The 20,009-nt window shown below is 38.4% G+C and overlaps 1 protein-coding gene and 1 long non-coding RNA gene across 2 annotated transcripts in view; one reads left to right on the top strand and one right to left on the bottom strand.

The window, feature by feature from the left end:
- Window positions 1-9,703, bottom strand: part of LOC139140803 (ciliogenesis-associated TTC17-interacting protein-like) — a 43,015-nt gene extending 33,312 nt beyond the window's left edge. Inside the window, exons 1-3 of the mRNA XM_070710220.1 lie at window positions 9,444-9,703; window positions 6,225-6,301; window positions 4,489-4,674 (exon numbers count right to left, since the gene is read on the bottom strand). Of these exons, the coding sequence (XP_070566321.1) occupies window positions 4,489-4,674; window positions 6,225-6,301; window positions 9,444-9,541 (361 nt within the window). The 5' untranslated portion in view covers window positions 9,542-9,703. The remainder of the gene's footprint in view (window positions 1-4,488; window positions 4,675-6,224; window positions 6,302-9,443) is intronic.
- A 5,105-nt stretch (window positions 9,704-14,808) lies between these two features.
- On the top strand, window positions 14,809-17,679 carry LOC139140802 (uncharacterized). The gene is made up of 2 exons (XR_011554068.1): window positions 14,809-15,099; window positions 16,800-17,679. It is a non-coding gene; the product is annotated as an uncharacterized lncRNA (long non-coding RNA).
- The last annotated feature ends 2,330 nt before the right edge of the window (window positions 17,680-20,009 follow it).

Below are 20,009 nucleotides of genomic sequence, written 5' to 3'. Positions count from 1 at the left end.
ATAATATAGGTTTGTTTCTCATCCTACACTTCCTGCACACAACATGCAGTGCTCAATGTGTTTTCTTTCTTTTACTTTCCATTTTTGTTTTTGAGCTGACAAGATTCTAATTGAGAAATATGAGCAACAAAAACAGGAATGTTGACTTGCATCATAGGCCCTGGAGCAAGGTGATCTACTGAACGCTTGCATCACGCATCACACGCAGAGAGATGACAGGACAAGTTTACTGTTTATAATTGTACAGTGCAATGCATACATGTATATGTGTAATCCTACCAGTACATGTAATTTGGCTATGCGTCATACACTGTCATCTTTAACCTATGATTGTTTTCAAGCAGACATGGAAAAACAATGCTTACACGCTTAGTCTAGATTGACACATGTGAGGATGACACACAAGTTTTTCTTTTATTGGCCTTGTGACAGCACCACCATTGGCTCTATATTCTGACAATAAAGAAAGACAATAATCTAACAAATAAGAGTCCCCTACGAATTGTTTCAATTATCTGAAAATGTTTTAAAATTGATTTCCAAAGCACTGATCTTCAAGTCTAAGTTTGGGTTTTTGTTTTTACAACCATATCGACTGAAGTGTTTACTTGTAAGTAACAGATGGAGTCAAAACATTGAATATGGTTTTCTGATTCAAAGTACAATAGCATATTTCTATGACAATATACCATACAACAATGAGAAAATGTCTACATGTTGATGGACCACACTGATAGATACACAGTATGGTGGTATTTCAGCATTCTACTTGGCATCTTCCCATCAGCAGTGCAATACACATCAATCATGTTTTTCTATCAATTTGTCAAGCTCCATTTCCTACACATAGACAATGGATTGCCCTTGAAGCGGAACAAGATATGATAAAAGCAAAGCCTGTAGTGTAATGTACGGATCAACAATGTACAAACTACAATGTTTTTTTTTATTGATCTGGATGTAAATCCAGTCGTTTCTTCTGAGTCTTTTCAGCAGAGTTGGAGGTAATGCATCATTGCAGATATTAGGGGCAGCCAGTGTAACTTTTCATGCAAAAAGCTATTCATACAAGATAAGTAGGTAGGCAGGCAGCCTTTTTATTTTTATTGGTAGGCAGGTACCTTTCATTCTCTTGTTTAGCCAGCAGACAGGGAGTATGATGTGCTTGTCTTCAGAAGTTTGCAAATGGGAAGGAAAAAAGCAAGGGGTAAAGAGATGACAGTACGCACATTTTATAACAGGGAGGGGCAGTGGTGAGTCTTTTCTGCTGGGAGGGAGGTAGGAAGAGAGGAGAGACTTCCCGGTGGGGAGTGGAGAGGGGCAAATCTATTGCTCAGGAAGGGAATTATTTTAAATTGTAGCAAATAGCCATTATTTTCCCTTTCCAAAATTACATTTTGTTCAAACTGTATTAAAATACAATATTTACATCTAGAAAAACTCTGTTCACCATTTCTAAAAGTTAACTGGTTGGCTGCTCCTGATACATATTAGGTTGTTGCAGACATTATTTATCTTTAAAATACAAAAAATGTTTATGCCTGGGTCACCTGCAAACCACTGCATAAATAACACGACACAGCAAGTTGGACATGCCAATAAAAAATGATTTTTTTTCTGTTTTTGTCTTGTTGAAAATACACCGAACTGAATAAACAAAGAAGTGACAACTATTTGCGGCTCAATGCTGGCTCAGAAGTCTGAGTTAAAAAAAATGAGTCAAAACAATTAAATTGAAGAGGGTGACTTGCTGATTTGATTGCTCTCACAAAGTCAATAAGTTAATTACAATAAAAGTTTGGTAGCTAGCAAGCCACATGTGCATCTCAGTTTTTTCCCCAGAACGCTGCTTGATTCCCTCCTTGTAAGATATAAATCTACCTTAAAATAATCACAAACCTCTGCAGTGTCACCCCAACAATGAGATCTTGAGATATTGATTCCATAGAGTATTGATAGTGGCATTTCACACTGTGTTCAGTGCTAGTGATGTAACATCACAGACTTTGCCTCCAGATTACAAAACTGTGTCTGCACTTAAATATGAATAAAGTGTCAATGATCAATGTGAACTTCTATTGGTATATGGCGGTATCAACATTTCCTTCACAGACAGAAGAAAAACAGGAGACTGTTTTTAATTTAATATTTGATCTATACTTTATTCTCTCTGTGTTCATACCTTGAAAACCTTCATTTGCATAATTTAATTGTCATCATTTACCACATGTACGATTTCCACTGAACCAGAACTAAAATCCCCCCTTAATTTTTAAAGAGAGGAGGACATCCCCCTTGTGCATGTTGTGAGAAAAAGCTGGAGAAAACACTTGCATCTATTCACGTACAGCATATCAATAAAACAGCAGAAAGAATGTTCCATGCAACTTTACAAGCAGTGAGGATCACTTTACATAGAAAATTGCACACAGCTGGTAATCATTTACATGTAAATAAAACATATACGACATGTAAATGATATGTAATTCTTCTTGTGACATCATATATATATATATATATATATATATATATATATATATATATATATTACTTTGTACTTGAAGTAATTTGATTATTTATATATGTATATATGTGTATATAATGTATTCTGCTTTGAGTCAACACAGTATTTTTAAAGCTAATCACACATGAAGCATGCTGTTAAGTTTGAATTTTTAGAAAATTCCATCAGTGTTCGACATTTTAATTTCACATGTATGCATTTTGCATAACAGGACAAAGGTAAAGATTTAACCCTTGTACCACCATGGTTAGGCCAAAACCAACTGTTATCAATGGTAGGTGTGGGCCTGTTTACAGGGAATATAGGGTGACCAGCATATCAGAGTATCAATTTCTCATATTGCAATGACAACCAAAAATAACAGACAATATGGTAAATTTTTTTTGCGATGAGAGCCAAAAATTAGATGCAATATGGTGATTTCTTTTCCAGAAATTCTATTACTTTTAACTTTCAATATTTTCACTTTTTTCAGCATTTTTGAGGATGTACAAGCACCAACATCTGCTTGTACATGTTGTTTGTTACTATAAATTTAGACATTGACAAGTCTTTTTTCACTTCCTACTATGTAAAAATGATATCATTTTTATATCTGGATTGAATTCACATGATACTGACAACAAAGCACAGTAACTATAGACAGACTACCATATACAGGTGAGCACTGGGACATTTTTAAAAATATTTTTAGAAATGTGTCTCAGAGTGTCTTAAATTTTTCAATTTACCAACTTCATGTATAACTCAGAAAAAGAATATCAGTTGCTTTTTTGTATGTTGCTCGGTCAACTTGTTTTAATGTAGGCAACAAAAGATACAGCAATAGCTGGTGATGTGGCATTAGAATCAATTCTGTAAAAATAAATCAGAATTATACTAACTCTTAGAAATAATGAACAAGGGCAGTGCAGAAGCCCAACATAGAACTACAAGGAAATTAAATCTTAGAAGTACAGATTGGCTTGCCCATGCTTCATTAAATGCCATGGTACAAGTAATAGTGTGTACAGTTTAATGTAATGACAAATTTAATACCACACCTGCATAAAGTACCCTATTTGAATTGTATAGCAGGCTGCCTCATGCTGGTCACCAACTTGTACTGAATACCATTTACATGTGGACTGATTGAGTTAAATGCTAACATTGTTCAGGATTTGAAGTGCTTTCTACAAATGGATGTTATCATACGTATCACTCAATTCCTCCGAATTTATCTGACTGTAAAACTGTTATAGAATACTCTATAGAAATGTTCTAGCACAAATCTTCTATTTTCAAGATCTTAATACTTTGTGTTTCATCAGAATATGCAAGCAATCAGGGCCTACAAATGTGCAATACTATAATACTCACAAAATGTGGAATTTGAAATTTCACATATGTTACATGAAGCATGTGATCATTAATCTTAAACCTGTTACCATAATGAGAGGGTTCAGCTGAATTGTTTGCGATGTATGGTTGGCCTTTTATGCATCAAATTTACTTGATAATATCAGCATGTGGGGAGGGGAAGTAGGGCAATTTCAGCTAGATCTTTGCCAGCTATTCTTGGGTTGGTATGTTTCCTATTTCTGATTCAGAACACGGATCTGGGTACAAACAGCTCACAAACTGTTATGGCACAGACTGAGGACTCGTTTTCAAATTACAAGGTTGATTACTATTCCCAGCGTGCAATCAAACAGTCGCTGATCTCAACCCTTGTCGTCGTAACCTGCGAAATGCGCTGAATACAACTTTTAACGATTTATAGTCAGTGTGGCGATGTCACGATTTTGACCCAATGAAATTATCCATTGATTCTGCACGCTACATACCATCAAAGCATGCACAAGTACTTATTCTATTTGTTCTTTTTTCAGAAAACATAAAATTTGGACGGAGATTTTTTGCTAAATCTTTGAAGTGCAGTCTTCACCTGATGGTTGTGACATTCAGTAACTGAAGCTACTCACCTGTGATTGATGTACCACACGGAACACTGTCAATTGCACCATGGCTATTAGCATGAATAAGGTAACAGTCTTCACCATTCTTTCTTGCCGGTTCAACGGTCACCGTGAACTCACCAAGCTCTTTGCCAGTGTCCGAGGTGGTCACTAGGGAGTCAGTGAACATGATTTTGTTGATTTCTACATCCCCTGTAATGGAAAAAGTGAATTTTTTTCCATTGATAGAGCTACAGGCACATATTGCAAAGGTTAAAGGTCATGATATGATGGGATTAAAAAGGAAAGATATCACATAGCATGTTAGTAACTGGCAAACCCGTGTTGTACATGGGCAATGTGCATTGAGACAGTGTGTAGAGGTGTGATACATACACAACCTGCATTGAGATAGCAGTGTCAGTGAAATTTCATTACCTTTAGATCTTTCTCGTATTTTGAATGTCTTAATGTTAGTTTGTTGAATGTAATTCTCATCTCGCACTGCTTTCATATAAACAGGACCTTGACAGGAGTCTTACTCGTGCAATCATTTTTGTGTCAATATGAAAATATTGGTCACAAATTTGTACACAAATTGTAGCTTTTACAAATTCCTATGTTATGTTTAATAAAAGTGTAAGGAATTTTCACTTTAAAATCATGGTACACGAGGAAAAACCAACGCATTTATCTCTACATGAATTGTAATTTCAAATTTTAATTGATTAGTAAAAGGAAATTCATCCCATCAGGCAGTTACATCACTCATACCATAGACCCTCCGTTTTTAGGGTCTATGCTCATACCAACACCATGAAAAAAAATACCGCAATTATACGGTGTCGCTCAAATTTGATCAGAATTGGTACATACCAGTATGGGTACCAAAGATCAACAATAAATGTTGATGTTATGACAATGATTTCTGCACAGTACAACCAGAAAAACAAGAAATATTTAAACCAGAAAAACAAGAATGACAAAAGTAATTAAGGTCTGAAACTTTAGGTACTGGAGGTCAACTTTAGCAACATGCATAGCAGAAAGGCAGCTAGCCCCCCTTAGTTTGACCATAGACGGTCTTCTTTCCCTCTACTGACGGTCTTCCTCCCCTCTACTGTATATGGTTTGAGCAGGACTGTTAATATGTAACAGTATAATGACAATGACAGGAAATGACTCAAGTCTGTGGAGTTAAGCCTGTTTCAAGCCTGTTTCAGAATTTCGCTTTTTCTTACCTCATTTGCACATTTTTGACACTGATGTGTTCATTTGAACAAATTCACATCTCAACCCCTACATCTACCTGTACACCAAATACTGAGACGGTAGCTTTGGCGGTATGGGAGCCTTTGTGTGTGACGGACATACATCCGCACATACCCACAAATATACAGACATACAGACGCCACTCAGACTCATCATATAAGCTCTTTTTGGTATTTATATATAAAACCAAATAATCAATTAGTAGGAGTACAGCTTATCATATCATAACAAATTTCAATGCACAAACATCGTGAAAATATTTGGTGCAAAAGATGATTCTCTTTAGAGGAACTTGAAATGAGAATGTTGCCCTCAGAAGGGAGGCTTTCTTGCAATTAGCTTGATGCTTTGCTTGGTCACATCTTGCTTTCTCAACACCACAATGATGCCTTCCACAATAACAACCTGGTATCTCAACACCGCACTGCATACTGGTATACCGGTAAGTCCGACTTTTTACATATAAATATTACACTTTATATGAAACTTACTGATAGATTGAAGATACTCCAGGGCATTCATTGAAGCCTTTGGTAGAGGCTCAGGGGTTCCCACGTCTCCTCCATCGCTGCAATGACAATGACAATGACATTGATTATGAATGAAACATCTTGAACCTCCTGCACTGCATCAGTATATTGGCAGGTGCAGTTTTGTGACAATTTGGTAAAATTTCATTTGATTTCAAAATGGATTACTGTATGCAGGATAAAATTTGGATCTTCACTGATGCACTCTTGAAAGTTGTATTTATTCCATTAATGCAGCCCTAGTTCTGTACTTACAGAGGTGTCAAAATATGTAGCCTAGACTTTGAATGGAGTGTTTTAGCCTCAGAGTTCTTTTTGCCTTCACTACACTCTGAGGCCAAAACACTCAGTTCAGAGTCTAGGCTACAAAATATGCATCTCACTCTCGGACCATGGATTCCAACTGGGTTGCAGATTTTAAACACACTACAAATTTCAATTGCATCTGATCATTTCTGGTAGACAGCAGACATTCTTTCATCCGTTCTGTACAGACAGAAGGATTTTAACAGACACTTGAGGACTGTACACTAAGTATCACATTTCACGTTAATAGAAGAGTAATGCAAATAACATCTTACACGGAACAGAAGACACTTATATACACGTGTAATAATACAAACAATGTGGCAAATTCATCCCTATCATTGCTGTTATAATAATAAGCACTTGAAAACACAACAGCAATGATTTACCATGAATATGCACCAATGATGACCGCAGATGTGCCCATAATGGATAATACATCTATGTGGTTTTACAGATGGGCAATGCATCTATGCAGTATTCCAACGTAATTGGATTAAACGATAAAACAAGTTATACTGATGGTATGAAGATGATGATGGTTGAAAACATTCCATATACCTGATCATTCACAGATAGCATCGATTTGAGTCAATACCCATGAAAGGATTGTGATTTTATTACTTTATCCTGTCTGTACCACCGCTGGTAATATATCTGCAGCATTTAATGTCCTGGGGGATAATGTAGCGTCATTAGATTGCTGCCTAGTCACGAATCCACTGGTATTGATACTATCGGACCTGATGGTATCTGTGATATTCATCCCTGTGATGTAAGTGTGTTTTTTCACATCCAGAGACTAAACTGATAACATGAACAGCACCAATTGAATTACACTCGTTAAATCACTTGGCTGTAAAATATCGCTATATTGTATTCCTCCACAAAGATAGAAAGATTTGTCTGTCTCACAACCCATTCAAAGCTGAAAATGTTCTGTCATTTACAAGTAGCTAAAAGACAATCTTGTTTTATTGAATGTACTGTAAAATAAACTCCCATCTTTTAAATACAACTTAAGAAATTTGCGCTTTCCTTGTATATGGAATTCAACATGAAAGTATGTTAAAAATACATATAGAAATGCTTTAAATTTAACATTTGGAAGGATGAACTGAGAGGAATTTTGACAAAAAAAGTGATTGGCTTGCTCTGTCAAGAAATTTCAGTTCAGCATAGTGACATAGTCAACTTTCTGTGCTATAAATGTACCACCTATGCTCTGAGTGATACAGCCACTACAGTGATATTCATGTTTTGGTTTACTTGTGCAAACCGGACACATGAACATGTATGCCTGAAACAACAATACATGTACCTGTCTAACAAGGGAAGTACACATGCTGTTACTCATGAAAGTATTACTAGGAGAGAGTGCCACCCTTCACTGTCACTCCATATCTGTATTGGAAAGTATTCATTTCTTACTGAACAAGTAGATACATGTACTACTTCATGCATTGTCACTTTTATGGCCTTGCAATGCTGAAAACAAAGTAATCCTCATAAAAATACAAACTCTCCCATAAAACAAAACAAATCTCTATATTATTATTATATCTATTTCTGCTAGGTTTTATCTGTCCATTTTTCATAATAATTCTTTGGATTTGTCATCTTTTCATTTTCCTTTCAAATGTTAAATTATGGAGATACTACACGTGCTGTACATTGTACATTTCAGATGACGCTGGAGAAAATTTATAATTTAGTGAATAACCCAGCTCTGGGAGTCGCATTTTTCATTTTCGTTTGCAAAATTTAACATTTCCCTACACGTCTACTGGTGTAAATTCTAATGTCCATCAAATATGATATGATGCAAAATATGTTGCCACCTGAAACCTTATTTACTCATTGGTTCTGACGTAAATGTATTTGGCTATTATATTACTTACTCTTCCAGTTATTTTCACAGGTTTTAATGTAAAATACCACGATACAGGGTCTAACATTATTCCTCACAGGGATATGAAGAATACCGACTGAAAAATGTGTGCAAGTGAACTTGTAAAGGTATTAGGTTGTAAAAGTAGAGATGGTGTTTGGCTGGAAACAATCACTGATGCACGATATCGCCAACAAACAAAACACTTCAAACATCCACGAGAGAGTTATCAAACTTTGATGGGTGTGTCAGCTGTCCGCACTTATTGGTTATTTCGTATCTCTGATTCTGAGTGATGGTGCAGCAAGCTGTTCACGGTTCAGACACAAATTTCTCTTTTGAGCTTTAACTTTCCTGTACGCTACCGCTGCAGTGTTAACGATGCCCAAGGGAGCTCTTACTTCAACCAGCTGAACCTGTCCATCGCACCAATACCACCTATTCCATGTTCAGCGTGGCGGTGTAAGCCAATACCTCAAAATCGCATTTCCTTTCGAGTGCAAGTGACAGGGTTACCTTTGCTTTTCAGTTCAATGACGGACGCCGATGATACATTTAAATAGCGAAATTTGAGGAGAAATGAGACAGGACAAAGACTGTGCAGGGGTTAGCGGTACTCTACACAGCACAGTCATGATATGTCTCTATCGAAGTACCTCTTACTATCTACAGCAGAATCCCAGGCGGAGGTATTGTAAGCTGGGTTCCTTCAGTCAGACTCAGAATATAGTCAAGTCAGTAAAAGACCTGCAGTAAGTATGCTAAACACTGGTCTAGCCTAATATTACTGCTATATTTGAACTGGTTGTGAACCGATTGTACAGCATTTGCTATGAAATAAACCATTTCATTATAACGTCTTCTGGATTCTATGAACGGCGAAACTCAGCTGAATGCATGTTCACCGCAAAAAAACCAGCAGTACTGCCGATAGCAGTCGACATAGACAGTCGAGCAACGTTGTTTTGCTTTTGTTGACTTACCCGGCCGCGGTTGGTTCAGGCCCGCTGTCCATTGGTATCTCCACATCGGGACTCTCTCTGACGATTTCTTCTGTGGTTTCATTTACTTCTTCTTCCATGTTGTGAAGGAAACACTCTCGATTATATCAGGGAACAGTGTTGAAAGAAAGACTTTTAAATGACCCAGCGTTATGTACAAAATCGACAGAAGAGAAGATACGGGCGCACGTTATGAGCAACTTTGCCAATGACAGAAAACAAAATGGCCGCCTTACGTCACTATGGTATTATGCAAATAAGGGTCGCGGGTTCAACTTGGGGCATGTACTGGCGCGGCGACGAAGTGGCGGCGAAGATGTATAAGCTGAAACCGTAAGTAGGTAGGTGGGGCGAGGTCACCCGGCATTACTCAGAGGAGAGAGCATAAACTGAAACTAGTGTTTGTAACTCGTATTGCTGAATTTTTGGACTTTAATGTGGCCAAAAATATTAGAAGATGTTTTCTGCGACATGTCTCTAATGAAAAAGTGATTATTTCCATGCCTCTCCGAAGGGTGCGATCGGTCACAGTCCTGGACTGTGGCTCAGTTTAATGTAAGCTTATTATTTCCCAACAGTATGCGGGCGGATTGTCATCATCTGATTTTGAAAAAAATGCCCATCTTTGCAAAATTCTTCTTTAAGTGGCACTTTGCGTGTAAAACAACAATCTATCGCCACTTTGTTATTATATACTGGCATTTAATTAAGCAGATCGGATTTAATCTATCAACGAAAACAATGAAATTAATCGGATTTTATTAATGCTTTTACAGTTTTCTGGAAAAAAAGAGAGGAGTCTCTGTACGTTTGATCTGAAGTCATGTACGTACTCTGGCAAGCCTTGAAGGCTTTTCTTACCGTAAAAGGTGCCAGCATAGAGGAAATGGGTGTTCCTGGCACAGTTTGGCCGTGGTAAGGCGCGCTAACGGTTAAACCTATAATAAGGCTTGTTGTTAAACCAGCGCTTACGTTTGTTGATAAGTTCGGATTGTATCGTTTGATTCTGTACTCTCAGTGACATCTTACCGCTATTCAAGGAAAGTGCGCACAAAATTTATCGTGAGAAATGTTAGCAGATGAATACAAACGAAAAATATCTTTGTTTTCCATCGTCAATAAGCTTCTGTATTGATGACAATGAGTGAGAAATGTATGAAGAAGATTACTTAAGATCCTTGTATTTCAGGTACCGTGACCTAACAAACCGCCTTCATTTAGCTGGATTTCAATTTATGTTTTCGGACATGGCTGAATATTTTCATCCTTAAATTCACTACAGAATGCAGTGAAAACTCTTGGAATCTTCGCCTAAAAAACACGGAGGAAGATATGGGCACTTTCACTGCACTTTGTGATGTAGGCCAACTGGGGGAAGTACAGAAAAGCAGGGAATCAGAAAGAAAACTTTAAATCGCCGAGAAAGTGTAAGGTTTACAAAACAATGATAGTGACAAACGGTATCAAAACCATAAATATTCACTCTGCTGCAAATGATGATACCTTATCAAAGAAACTCTTATACCAAAGGAAGTAATGAAGAACTTTCTGGGCCTTCCGAGACGGATTTCACTGTATCTAATAGAGGACGAGCAGTGTCATGTAAAAAAGTCGACCTCCATTAAATTTTATACTTGACAATAAACTTGATCGAAAATTAAGACAACAAAACGTTAAAAGAGCGATATTACCCCACTATTTCAACACCTTCGAGGATGCCCATCCAGTGGTATCATTTTCGACGTCAGACAAAAATAACGAAACGACATTTCACGTACACTGTGGTGATGTTCAAATAGAAGTAAAATGACCCAGGGATCAAGGTTAGTGCAGGGCTATAAGCATCGGAGTGGTCTGGTTTAAACACATTGAGAGGACAGGGTTTTGCGACCACAGATGTTTATACCAATAAGCCAGTCACGTGCATAATTTTACGATTGATCAAGTTGGCGGACTTTGGTTTAAACTGCTTAAGTAAAGTAAAGTATATATATATATATATATATATATAATATATATATATATATATATATATATATATATATATATATATATATATATAATATATATATATATATATAAAGAATGACTACCGCTTTGCGATGTTACTTGGGCAGTAAAATTATTTGGGCTCACAATACTTTGTCTGGGTGCATGCTGCACTATGTACGTTTGATTGATTGGTCGAGGGGTGAAGATGTCCGTGCGATATTCGCAATATAGCATGGTTGGAACAGGCACGAGTTCTCAGCTAGAGAACAAGTTCCGTTTTGACGTTTCACGCCAGAATTTCAATTTAATATTATGATATAATAGCAATAAATCACCTCAGCAACGGATATACAGCTCGATTTTAACCAGTTCACTCCATATATGCGCAATCTTTCTCGTGCACATATGTCGTAAACTGGCCGAAATCTCGTGGTATACCGTCCCTATATAGGTGTGGTTTATTGCTTAAATATAGTACTGATCAACTATTGCCACGGTTTGGCTACCGTCATAAAGAAACTTGTAAACACAATATTGGCTGTGTAGATAGATGCTCTTGCTAACATTGGCTTTATTTTGTATAGCATAACAATCAGGTTTCAACAGCCTGTTGCCTCCTTGGCAAAATGTGAATGGAAAAAACAAAGGATTTTGAGTGATGGTCGTAGAGGATGTGATTACCTGTTAATAAACTGCCAGTCTTCACCTCCCCAATCTGATTAAAATCAGATATAGAGTACGGCGACGTTTATACTTTCGCTGTATTCTTTTGCTGTCGCCTCTCACTACCTCGACAGCCAAAGAATACCGCGGAAGTATAAACGTCGCCGTACTCTTCATGCGATTTTAATCAGATTGCGCTTCCCAATTTGTCAACGAACTCTTTTGTATTCATTCCTCCGGTTTTGTCCCAGTCATACTTTGTGATTCCCAGTAGTCCATATCCACTCATATCCTATACACCTGTCACTCGTGGAATAATTGATAGACGTTATTAAGTATTATATGGAGTCAGAACACCTTCCCCGGGGAGGGGGGGGGGCTTTCAGAGTCGCAGAGCAGCCATGGAGGTAAAGTCTTATTTACCTCCATCTGCTCCATGGTGCAGGCAACTTGTAGTAGGATGTCTCCATCAGGTTTCAACAGTCAGTTGCCTTTTTTGGCTGCAAGGTCATACTGAATGTCAAGAAACTCTAGTTTCCTCATAACCAAGTGAAAATTCTAGGTTATTGTCGAAGGTATATGAGAGTCATGTGTTGACGACTTCTAATTATTGAAAATTATTACAATAAAATCGGAAGACGAGTAAATATCATAGTGCTGGCGAGCGGTAATTTTCTAGCAATAACAGCCGAGGACGGACCGTCGGTTAAGATTTTTTGTTAGCGGGCGGGACCCGGAATTTACTGATGGGGTAAAATTCAGTTTTTTGGCGGAATCTTGTCGAGGAAGGCGAGATGCTTTAGTAATGGAAACAACGAATATTTTTGGTTTGTGTGAGATGAGAGGGAAAAAGGCGAGCGGGGATTTTTTCGCATCTCAGTGGAAGGGGAGTGGCGAACAGCTTTCATTTCTCTTCCATACCAGTACGTTTACATATCAGTACGCCAGGACCAAGGTGATGATTTTTCCAGACGAGTTCAGCACGCAGAACTGAGCCATAAAAGAAATACATCTTTTTAACCATTAGATAAAGCTACTTCGCGTTCGTACTAGAACTTGAACACCGTCGCCTGTGGTTCGATACAGGGCGAAGGCCGTTGTAAGCATCGGACAGAGGGCCTTTCTAAGGGGTGGACCATTTGATATTCTGGGAGGTTGAAAGATTGACTCTAGAGCACATTTTCTGACGCTGAAATGCAATATTCGCTGTTCTTTTTGCTTAAGATTCTTTTCTTCATATGGGATGACAAAACGTAATAAAGATAGTTTAATGTAAAACAGCAAAAAGTTTACATGGAACCATAGGCAAACAACATCTGCTTCAGAAGGCTGGAAAGTTGGAAAGAAATTGAAGCATCTTTTACTACAGCAAAATTACTGACGGAGACAAATAAGAAGTCATCAAGGACTAAATCTGCAAGGAAACATTACCACTGTTAGCGATTAAGTTTGTTCTAAGCAGTAGGCTAAAAGCATGTAGCACAAACCAACTGAGGATTTCAAAGACTGACAATGCACAGAGGTTATGGAATACCGAAATGTCACAATTTGGGTTGGTTAAGAGGGATTGTCCCCCTCCTGATACAGATTGAAAATTTTGAATTTTACATATTGAAGACTCAAAATAATTTCCAATTGTCAACTGGTCAACAGAGACAAGTGAATGCCCCAATAGGAAAACTGTAATTTTTGCACTACTTATATAATGCAAAGAAATGTGAATTAATGTAAAGAAATAGGAATGCAGCTTCTGCATATAATACATAAATGTTTGGGATTTCTAATGTTATAGAAGTCTATATGATACATTGGTTCAAATTCAGAGTATGGCTATTCATTTTGGAATGCACCTTCTATTTGGATATTATTACTATAGTGTCCTGTAACATGCTTTGAAAGACAAAATAAAGCATAAATTAAGCATGTTATTAAGACATTTACAACTAGGTCTACTTTACGACAAATTCTTGCTCCCTTGCCAGACTTTTGTCAGATTGCATTGCAAATGTCGTGTTGTTAGAGATTGAAAAAAAGATAGCTCTAGAAACATTCATATTTGGATGAGTACAGGAACCACTAATGTACAACAAATCCTTTTGTTGACAAGTCATGGTAAGCCTGGTACATCATTTATTGCAAAGAACAACAATTGTTAATATCGGGTGCTGGCAATGTGAACAGGCTGAATCGAGTATTCCAGATATTTTCAGGTGTAAAGATGAGAAACTTTCGCAGAAGCACAACAAATGAATAATACAAATTGAAACGCTAGGTACTTATAAAACAAGTGTTGTAAAAGTAAAAAAAAGTGTAAGTCAAAATATTAATCAAATCAGGGCATGTAAATATTTCAGATGTTATGAAAACGTCGTGACCAAAGTGTGCGCCGGAAATGAAAGATGTCATGAAAATAGGTGTCAAAATTGAAAACTAAAGATGTTTTTAAATAGGGCGCCCAGTTGCCTAGACCCTATACGTCGCTTACGGCCTCCGTGCCTCCGACCCCTCTCTGCAGTGGTACGGAGGCCGTAAGCGACGTATAGGGTCTAGGAAAGGCGCCCGGGGGAGCTCTGAAAATGAAAAGTGAAGCCTTACAGTAACTGTCCGTGCATTATTCTTGTATCTTTTGGCAATCTTTTTTATCTTTTCCGCCTTCCTTCACTAGATTTTTTTTCAGAGGCAAGCTCTCGAAATCTCTTTTCCTCCAAAATCTCCCCAGCCTACTCCCGGCGGATAGCAAATGATCCACCCCTATTGCACACAGCCGCCATCGCCGTGTATCAACCTACAAGCGACTGTGAACTGAAACATTTACGTGACGCGTCGACGTCCGTGTCTGGCTGTTCAGATCACGATATGGAGGGACCTTGACTGGAGCATGCATATTCAGGTATTGAAACGGTTAACAAAGCGGTGACAAAGGTTACAATCAGGTGTGCACACGGTTCGTTAACAGTCCAGCTGGCTCGACTTCTCGTTCTCGGTGAGCAGCCATTTTGTTCAATCACTTTCAATTTTATGAAATTGTGCACGAATTTTTAAAAATGCGTTTGTAATGTTACTCATGATTTCAACGTAAACAACCATAACCGGGTTCTTCAGCGTGGACAGTGGGCGGTGTTCAGACTGTTCAGAGTGCACAGATAGCACTGTCAAAGTAGACCAAAAGCACAGGCTTTTGTGGGCTGGGTAGTCAGGCTGCTTGATCCCCTGTTGATCGATCGATCGTCTGCTCGGTCTATCGATCATATACTCGTTGCTCTGCCATCTGCCGCGACTAAAACATGTTATTTTAGTTGCATTTTATTTGAGGTAGGCAATAGGGCAGAGCAATGAGTACGCGATCGATAGCTTGAGCAGAAGATCGATCGATCAAGCAGACCACCTTACCGAAAAAAAACGCCTGTGCCATGAAGGTAGTCCCGCTCTGCCTTCATGAGTGAGACTACATACAAGATCACACTTCAACATTTATATGCGCATTTACTTAGAAACTCCAGGCTGTATTGTAAAGTTCATTCAACTTTCAAGGAGCTATACCAAACATGTATAATGTCGTCTTGCCAAACAGTGCAGCAATGTTACACTGATGTTAGTCATTCTGTATGTCTGTATCATGGAACACTTTGAAAAGGAACATCTTAGATAGACGAAGATCAATTGTATTGGTTCTGAAAACCTTCCCATAGTCGTGAAGCCATGGCTTTTTACTTATTCTGCTGATCTGGCGCATTGTTGTCCGATTTCATGATCATATTGTACTCGTAAATTCCCTTAAATTGTTTAGGACACCAAAATAGGCCAAACAGGCCAGGCCTGTCTTCGTTCTCTGATTTGTTGGCAGCAATTTGAATTCGAATACATACACTGCACAACACAGCTGCGGTACTGTAACTCGAGGTTTTGCCCGGGTATTTGGGTCAGACGGCAAAACAAGACCCAAATACCCGGTACCCAGGCAAAACCTCGAGCTACAGTACTGTAGCCATGCAGACACAATTAATAGTGTCTCCTTACAAGCATTTTCACAGAAAACCGAGCTCATCTTGAACGATAAACACTAAATCTTTGTTTATGTCGACTTATTGGAAAACACACTGCCTACGAGACCTATATAGCAGTTGTGCCAAGTTTACAATATTCCACTTTATGCCACTCACTTGTAGTGCCAGCATAAGTTGTATTTGAGAGAGAGAGAGAGAGAGAGAGAGAGAGAGAGAGAGAGAGAGAGGAGAGAGAGAAGGAGAGAGCGAGAGCGTAACCTTGTCTTATTCCTGTTATTCTCTTTAATTTCAAAATGATCATTTATTTCCATCAGTTTGATTGTTTTGCACCTATTTAATGTATTCCACTGGTTTTGTCTATTGCCAAACTATCCGAGCCAATGACTTGACTCGTTAAAAATCTTTGAAATGACATAATTTATTGCTTTGTGCCACAGATTTATAAACAGATGTTCTGTTCAAAATTTCACAACTGAATTGCTCTTTAGTGATAAATTGTCCCGAGCGATAAGTACATACTCGGCGTTGAATTTTGGACCTACGACTTTCTCTGTTTCTGTAGGGACACATTTTCTTATGCCCAGGTTTGTGACCCTAGAAATCTTCAAACATCTTAAAGATATTCACTATTTTTATCAGATGTATCATACCGAACTGACAACGTCTCTATATGTTTCAGACACGTAACCATGGCATCCAATACAGATATCGAAATAAGACCTTTGAGAAAAGATGAGGACAAAGCCGCTCGTCACTTACTGACACTCGAAGGCCTTCTCAAAGGCGCAGCCAAGGCAACGGTGACACATGCGACCACACATCCAGTTTCACTTTTTATCATGTTGACGATTTCTGTTACAACTTATGCCTGGAGGAAAAACCTTCTTTTGAGTATTTTACTTCCCGTTCCCGCTCTGCTGGTGTTTTATCTGTTGATGACAACACCAAGGAGGCTATACATGAAAAGATATTACGGCAATCGCCACAGTGACTGGCAAAAAAGTCTCTACGAATACTACCGAACTCAGGATGGACGTAACCTGTTTGTTGCCGTAGACAGCAGACGGCAAATAATCGGCACCGTAGCAGTCGACCGGAAGGATACGAACATTGCCGAAGTCAGGCGAATGGTTGTACGACCAGAGTTTCGCCGACGAGGTGTAGCCGGGCGACTACTGAGGTGCGCCGAAGACTTCTGTCGTGCACAGGGCTACGGGAAAATTCAACTGAGGACTTCTAGTGTGCAATTTGCCGCAAACGAGTTCTACCGAAAGAACGGCTACCAAATTTTTAACAAAGAACCTCTTCACATTTTCATTCCAGGCTATGTGTTTGTCGATAATCATGACTTTGAAAAATTATTGTAATGACACGAATTGACATGATGACATCTATACCATGCAACAAATACTGTGAAACGTCCATCTACATATTTTATCACGATATAGAGTTGTTTCGTGACATGAAAGTAGGTAATGAAGAAAGGATATATCCTTGAAAACCGAGTTGAAAGTTCAACTTTGCATTATCCCTGCCTCATGTGCCTTATCCCAGTAAGGCCATCATCTCTCTACACCAACGACCGAATGCATTGTATGAATATATATTCTGTAATTTAGGTTAAAAGTATTCTTTAGAACATGCGCTAGGATTCCTCAAAGTTTTGTGAGAAAAAAAATGGAGCCAGCCCTTTGTATTGTTTATGCCAAGCTAAGATATACAAAACACCCACTTTTAATTGGAATAACCTTTAGTCCGACTATCTCTATCGTGTCCATATCAACAGGAATACAAGAATAGGTTTGTTATATATCGTTACGCGACGGATACATAGGCTTACTACGTTATCTGACGACCGGTAATCGCTAACTGTATCATGTCAAAGGTCAAACTCAAATAATAATACATCACTTGTGCGTAAATTGCACGGCTGTAATCTGCGGGATCCGTTGGAATCTGCAATACTGTATTGTCCTATCTTCTACTTGCAAAAAGTGGTCCTGAAGATGTAACGCTGCAAACATTACCACTCAAAGACTTTTTTTTCATATTTAGTAGTCTTAGGGTATTTGACAAGCAGCAAATTTATGGTAAACTGAACTTTTATTTTCCCAATCCTTGTACTTAAAATGAAAGCCAACAATAGATGAAGTATTGCAATTTTACTGATTGATTTAAATTATTTATATCAAGTTGTACGAGTAGCACAAGCTGTGCCATCACTCCAATATATATTTTTTTCTGAGAGTCCTTACAAAGGAAGGTATATTAGAGAATGAGGTGTCATCAGTATTGTATTTACGATTTGGCTTTGTTTTAAAAGTTGAAATTTACCAAAGGCCGTATACAATGTACCATATAAACGAGTTCTTTGTGAATTCATGTGGCATAGCAAGAAACAACATCTCGACGACAACGCCGCATTTCTGTCCAGATATGTTTCTCGTAATGTCTATCTTTCTACATCGTGTTATTTCTTAAACCCAATTCAATTATCAGGAAATCATCAAACTCAATAACAAAGTCGTTGCAAGGGTGTAGCCGCATTTCAGACATGCACATAATTTCAACGGAATGGTCGGTAATCCAAGTGACGTTTCATTTCCGCAGGTTATCTCAAGCCTTCGACGAAAAAAATAGCAATATTGCGCTTTCTGTCGGCTTTGACGACGTTTTGAAGCTGTTCCCCTAGCTGTGTCCTCTAATGGCATAATAGCGATACCATTGGCAGGGGTAGAGAGAATTTCTACATAAAATTATCGAAAGAGTGTTGGAGACTTATATCTTTCGTTATCAAACACAGTTGAACCTGCGAACAGTGAAGTGACCCATATTGCCTTTATGTCATGTCCTGGTTGTGTGAAACTTCTATCAGGTGCAAGCTATGGAAGAAAATACAGATGATAGGCAAAGAAAAATTCTCGAGTAAAAAATTGTCCGTATTATCTCTTTCCATGATTTAACTATTTCAAACTGGCGTATTGCCAATACATATCAATTATCGCCGGAATAAGTTAGACAGCAAAATTCTTCTGCCGTTAGTTAACATCCGAGATACTGACATCACCGTCTATAACGTTTTGTCATCATTCTCATAGCCTGGTTTGTTTGAGCTCAAATGCAAGTCAACATCATGATAACAAAGTGTGCCCTCAACGACAACCCATAATCTTTCACCCAATCATCTCTTCGACGATTGATTGCTCTGATGTGGTATAAAAGGTTCAAAACCGCAACATCCACCAATGTAGCCCACACCTATGTATATACGCGTCCTTGTAAATTTGTGAGCATCTTCACTACTGATAACTCGGGTCTTCATGGCTGAAATCGAATGGAGATATACAAGTCAGCGAGTCTGCGCACAAATTGAAGGAAAATACCAGACACATTTGTCCCAAAATCTCATCTTTTGCCCAACGGGAACATCGCCAAATTACCTTAAAGTGTAAAACCGAAACCTCTTGGTCGGTTGTTCCGCGAAATATGATTCCTTTGAAGCCAAGGCGACAGCAACACATCCAGATTCATCTGTCGATGTAGTATCCTCAAAGTTAGCACAGAATTTGCAGACGCCAGGGTGTACGAAAGCCACATATTTTCTATCACATGGATCGGCGTTGCTACCCATTCCAAAATTGTTGAAGAGTAATGCGCCAGTCAATGTAAACCCCCACTCCCCCCACCTCGGGGTTTAGTGGGGGATTTGGAAATTAGTCCTGTGAAATCTGCCAAATGCCCCACCCCCTGGGGCAAGACAATCCGGAAAATCCCCACCTAAACCAAGTAAATCCCCCACATACGGGGGTGGGGAATTTGTAAATTCCTACACACAACCACTCTTTGGAATTTTCATGTCGTAAACAACCTGCATCAATATAAAAAGTTC

This window comes from Ptychodera flava, chromosome 9, assembly GCF_041260155.1.
Source record: "Ptychodera flava strain L36383 chromosome 9, AS_Pfla_20210202, whole genome shotgun sequence".
Lineage (NCBI taxonomy): Eukaryota > Metazoa > Hemichordata > Enteropneusta > Ptychoderidae > Ptychodera > Ptychodera flava.
This window is presented reverse-complemented; position numbering and strand designations above follow the sequence as displayed.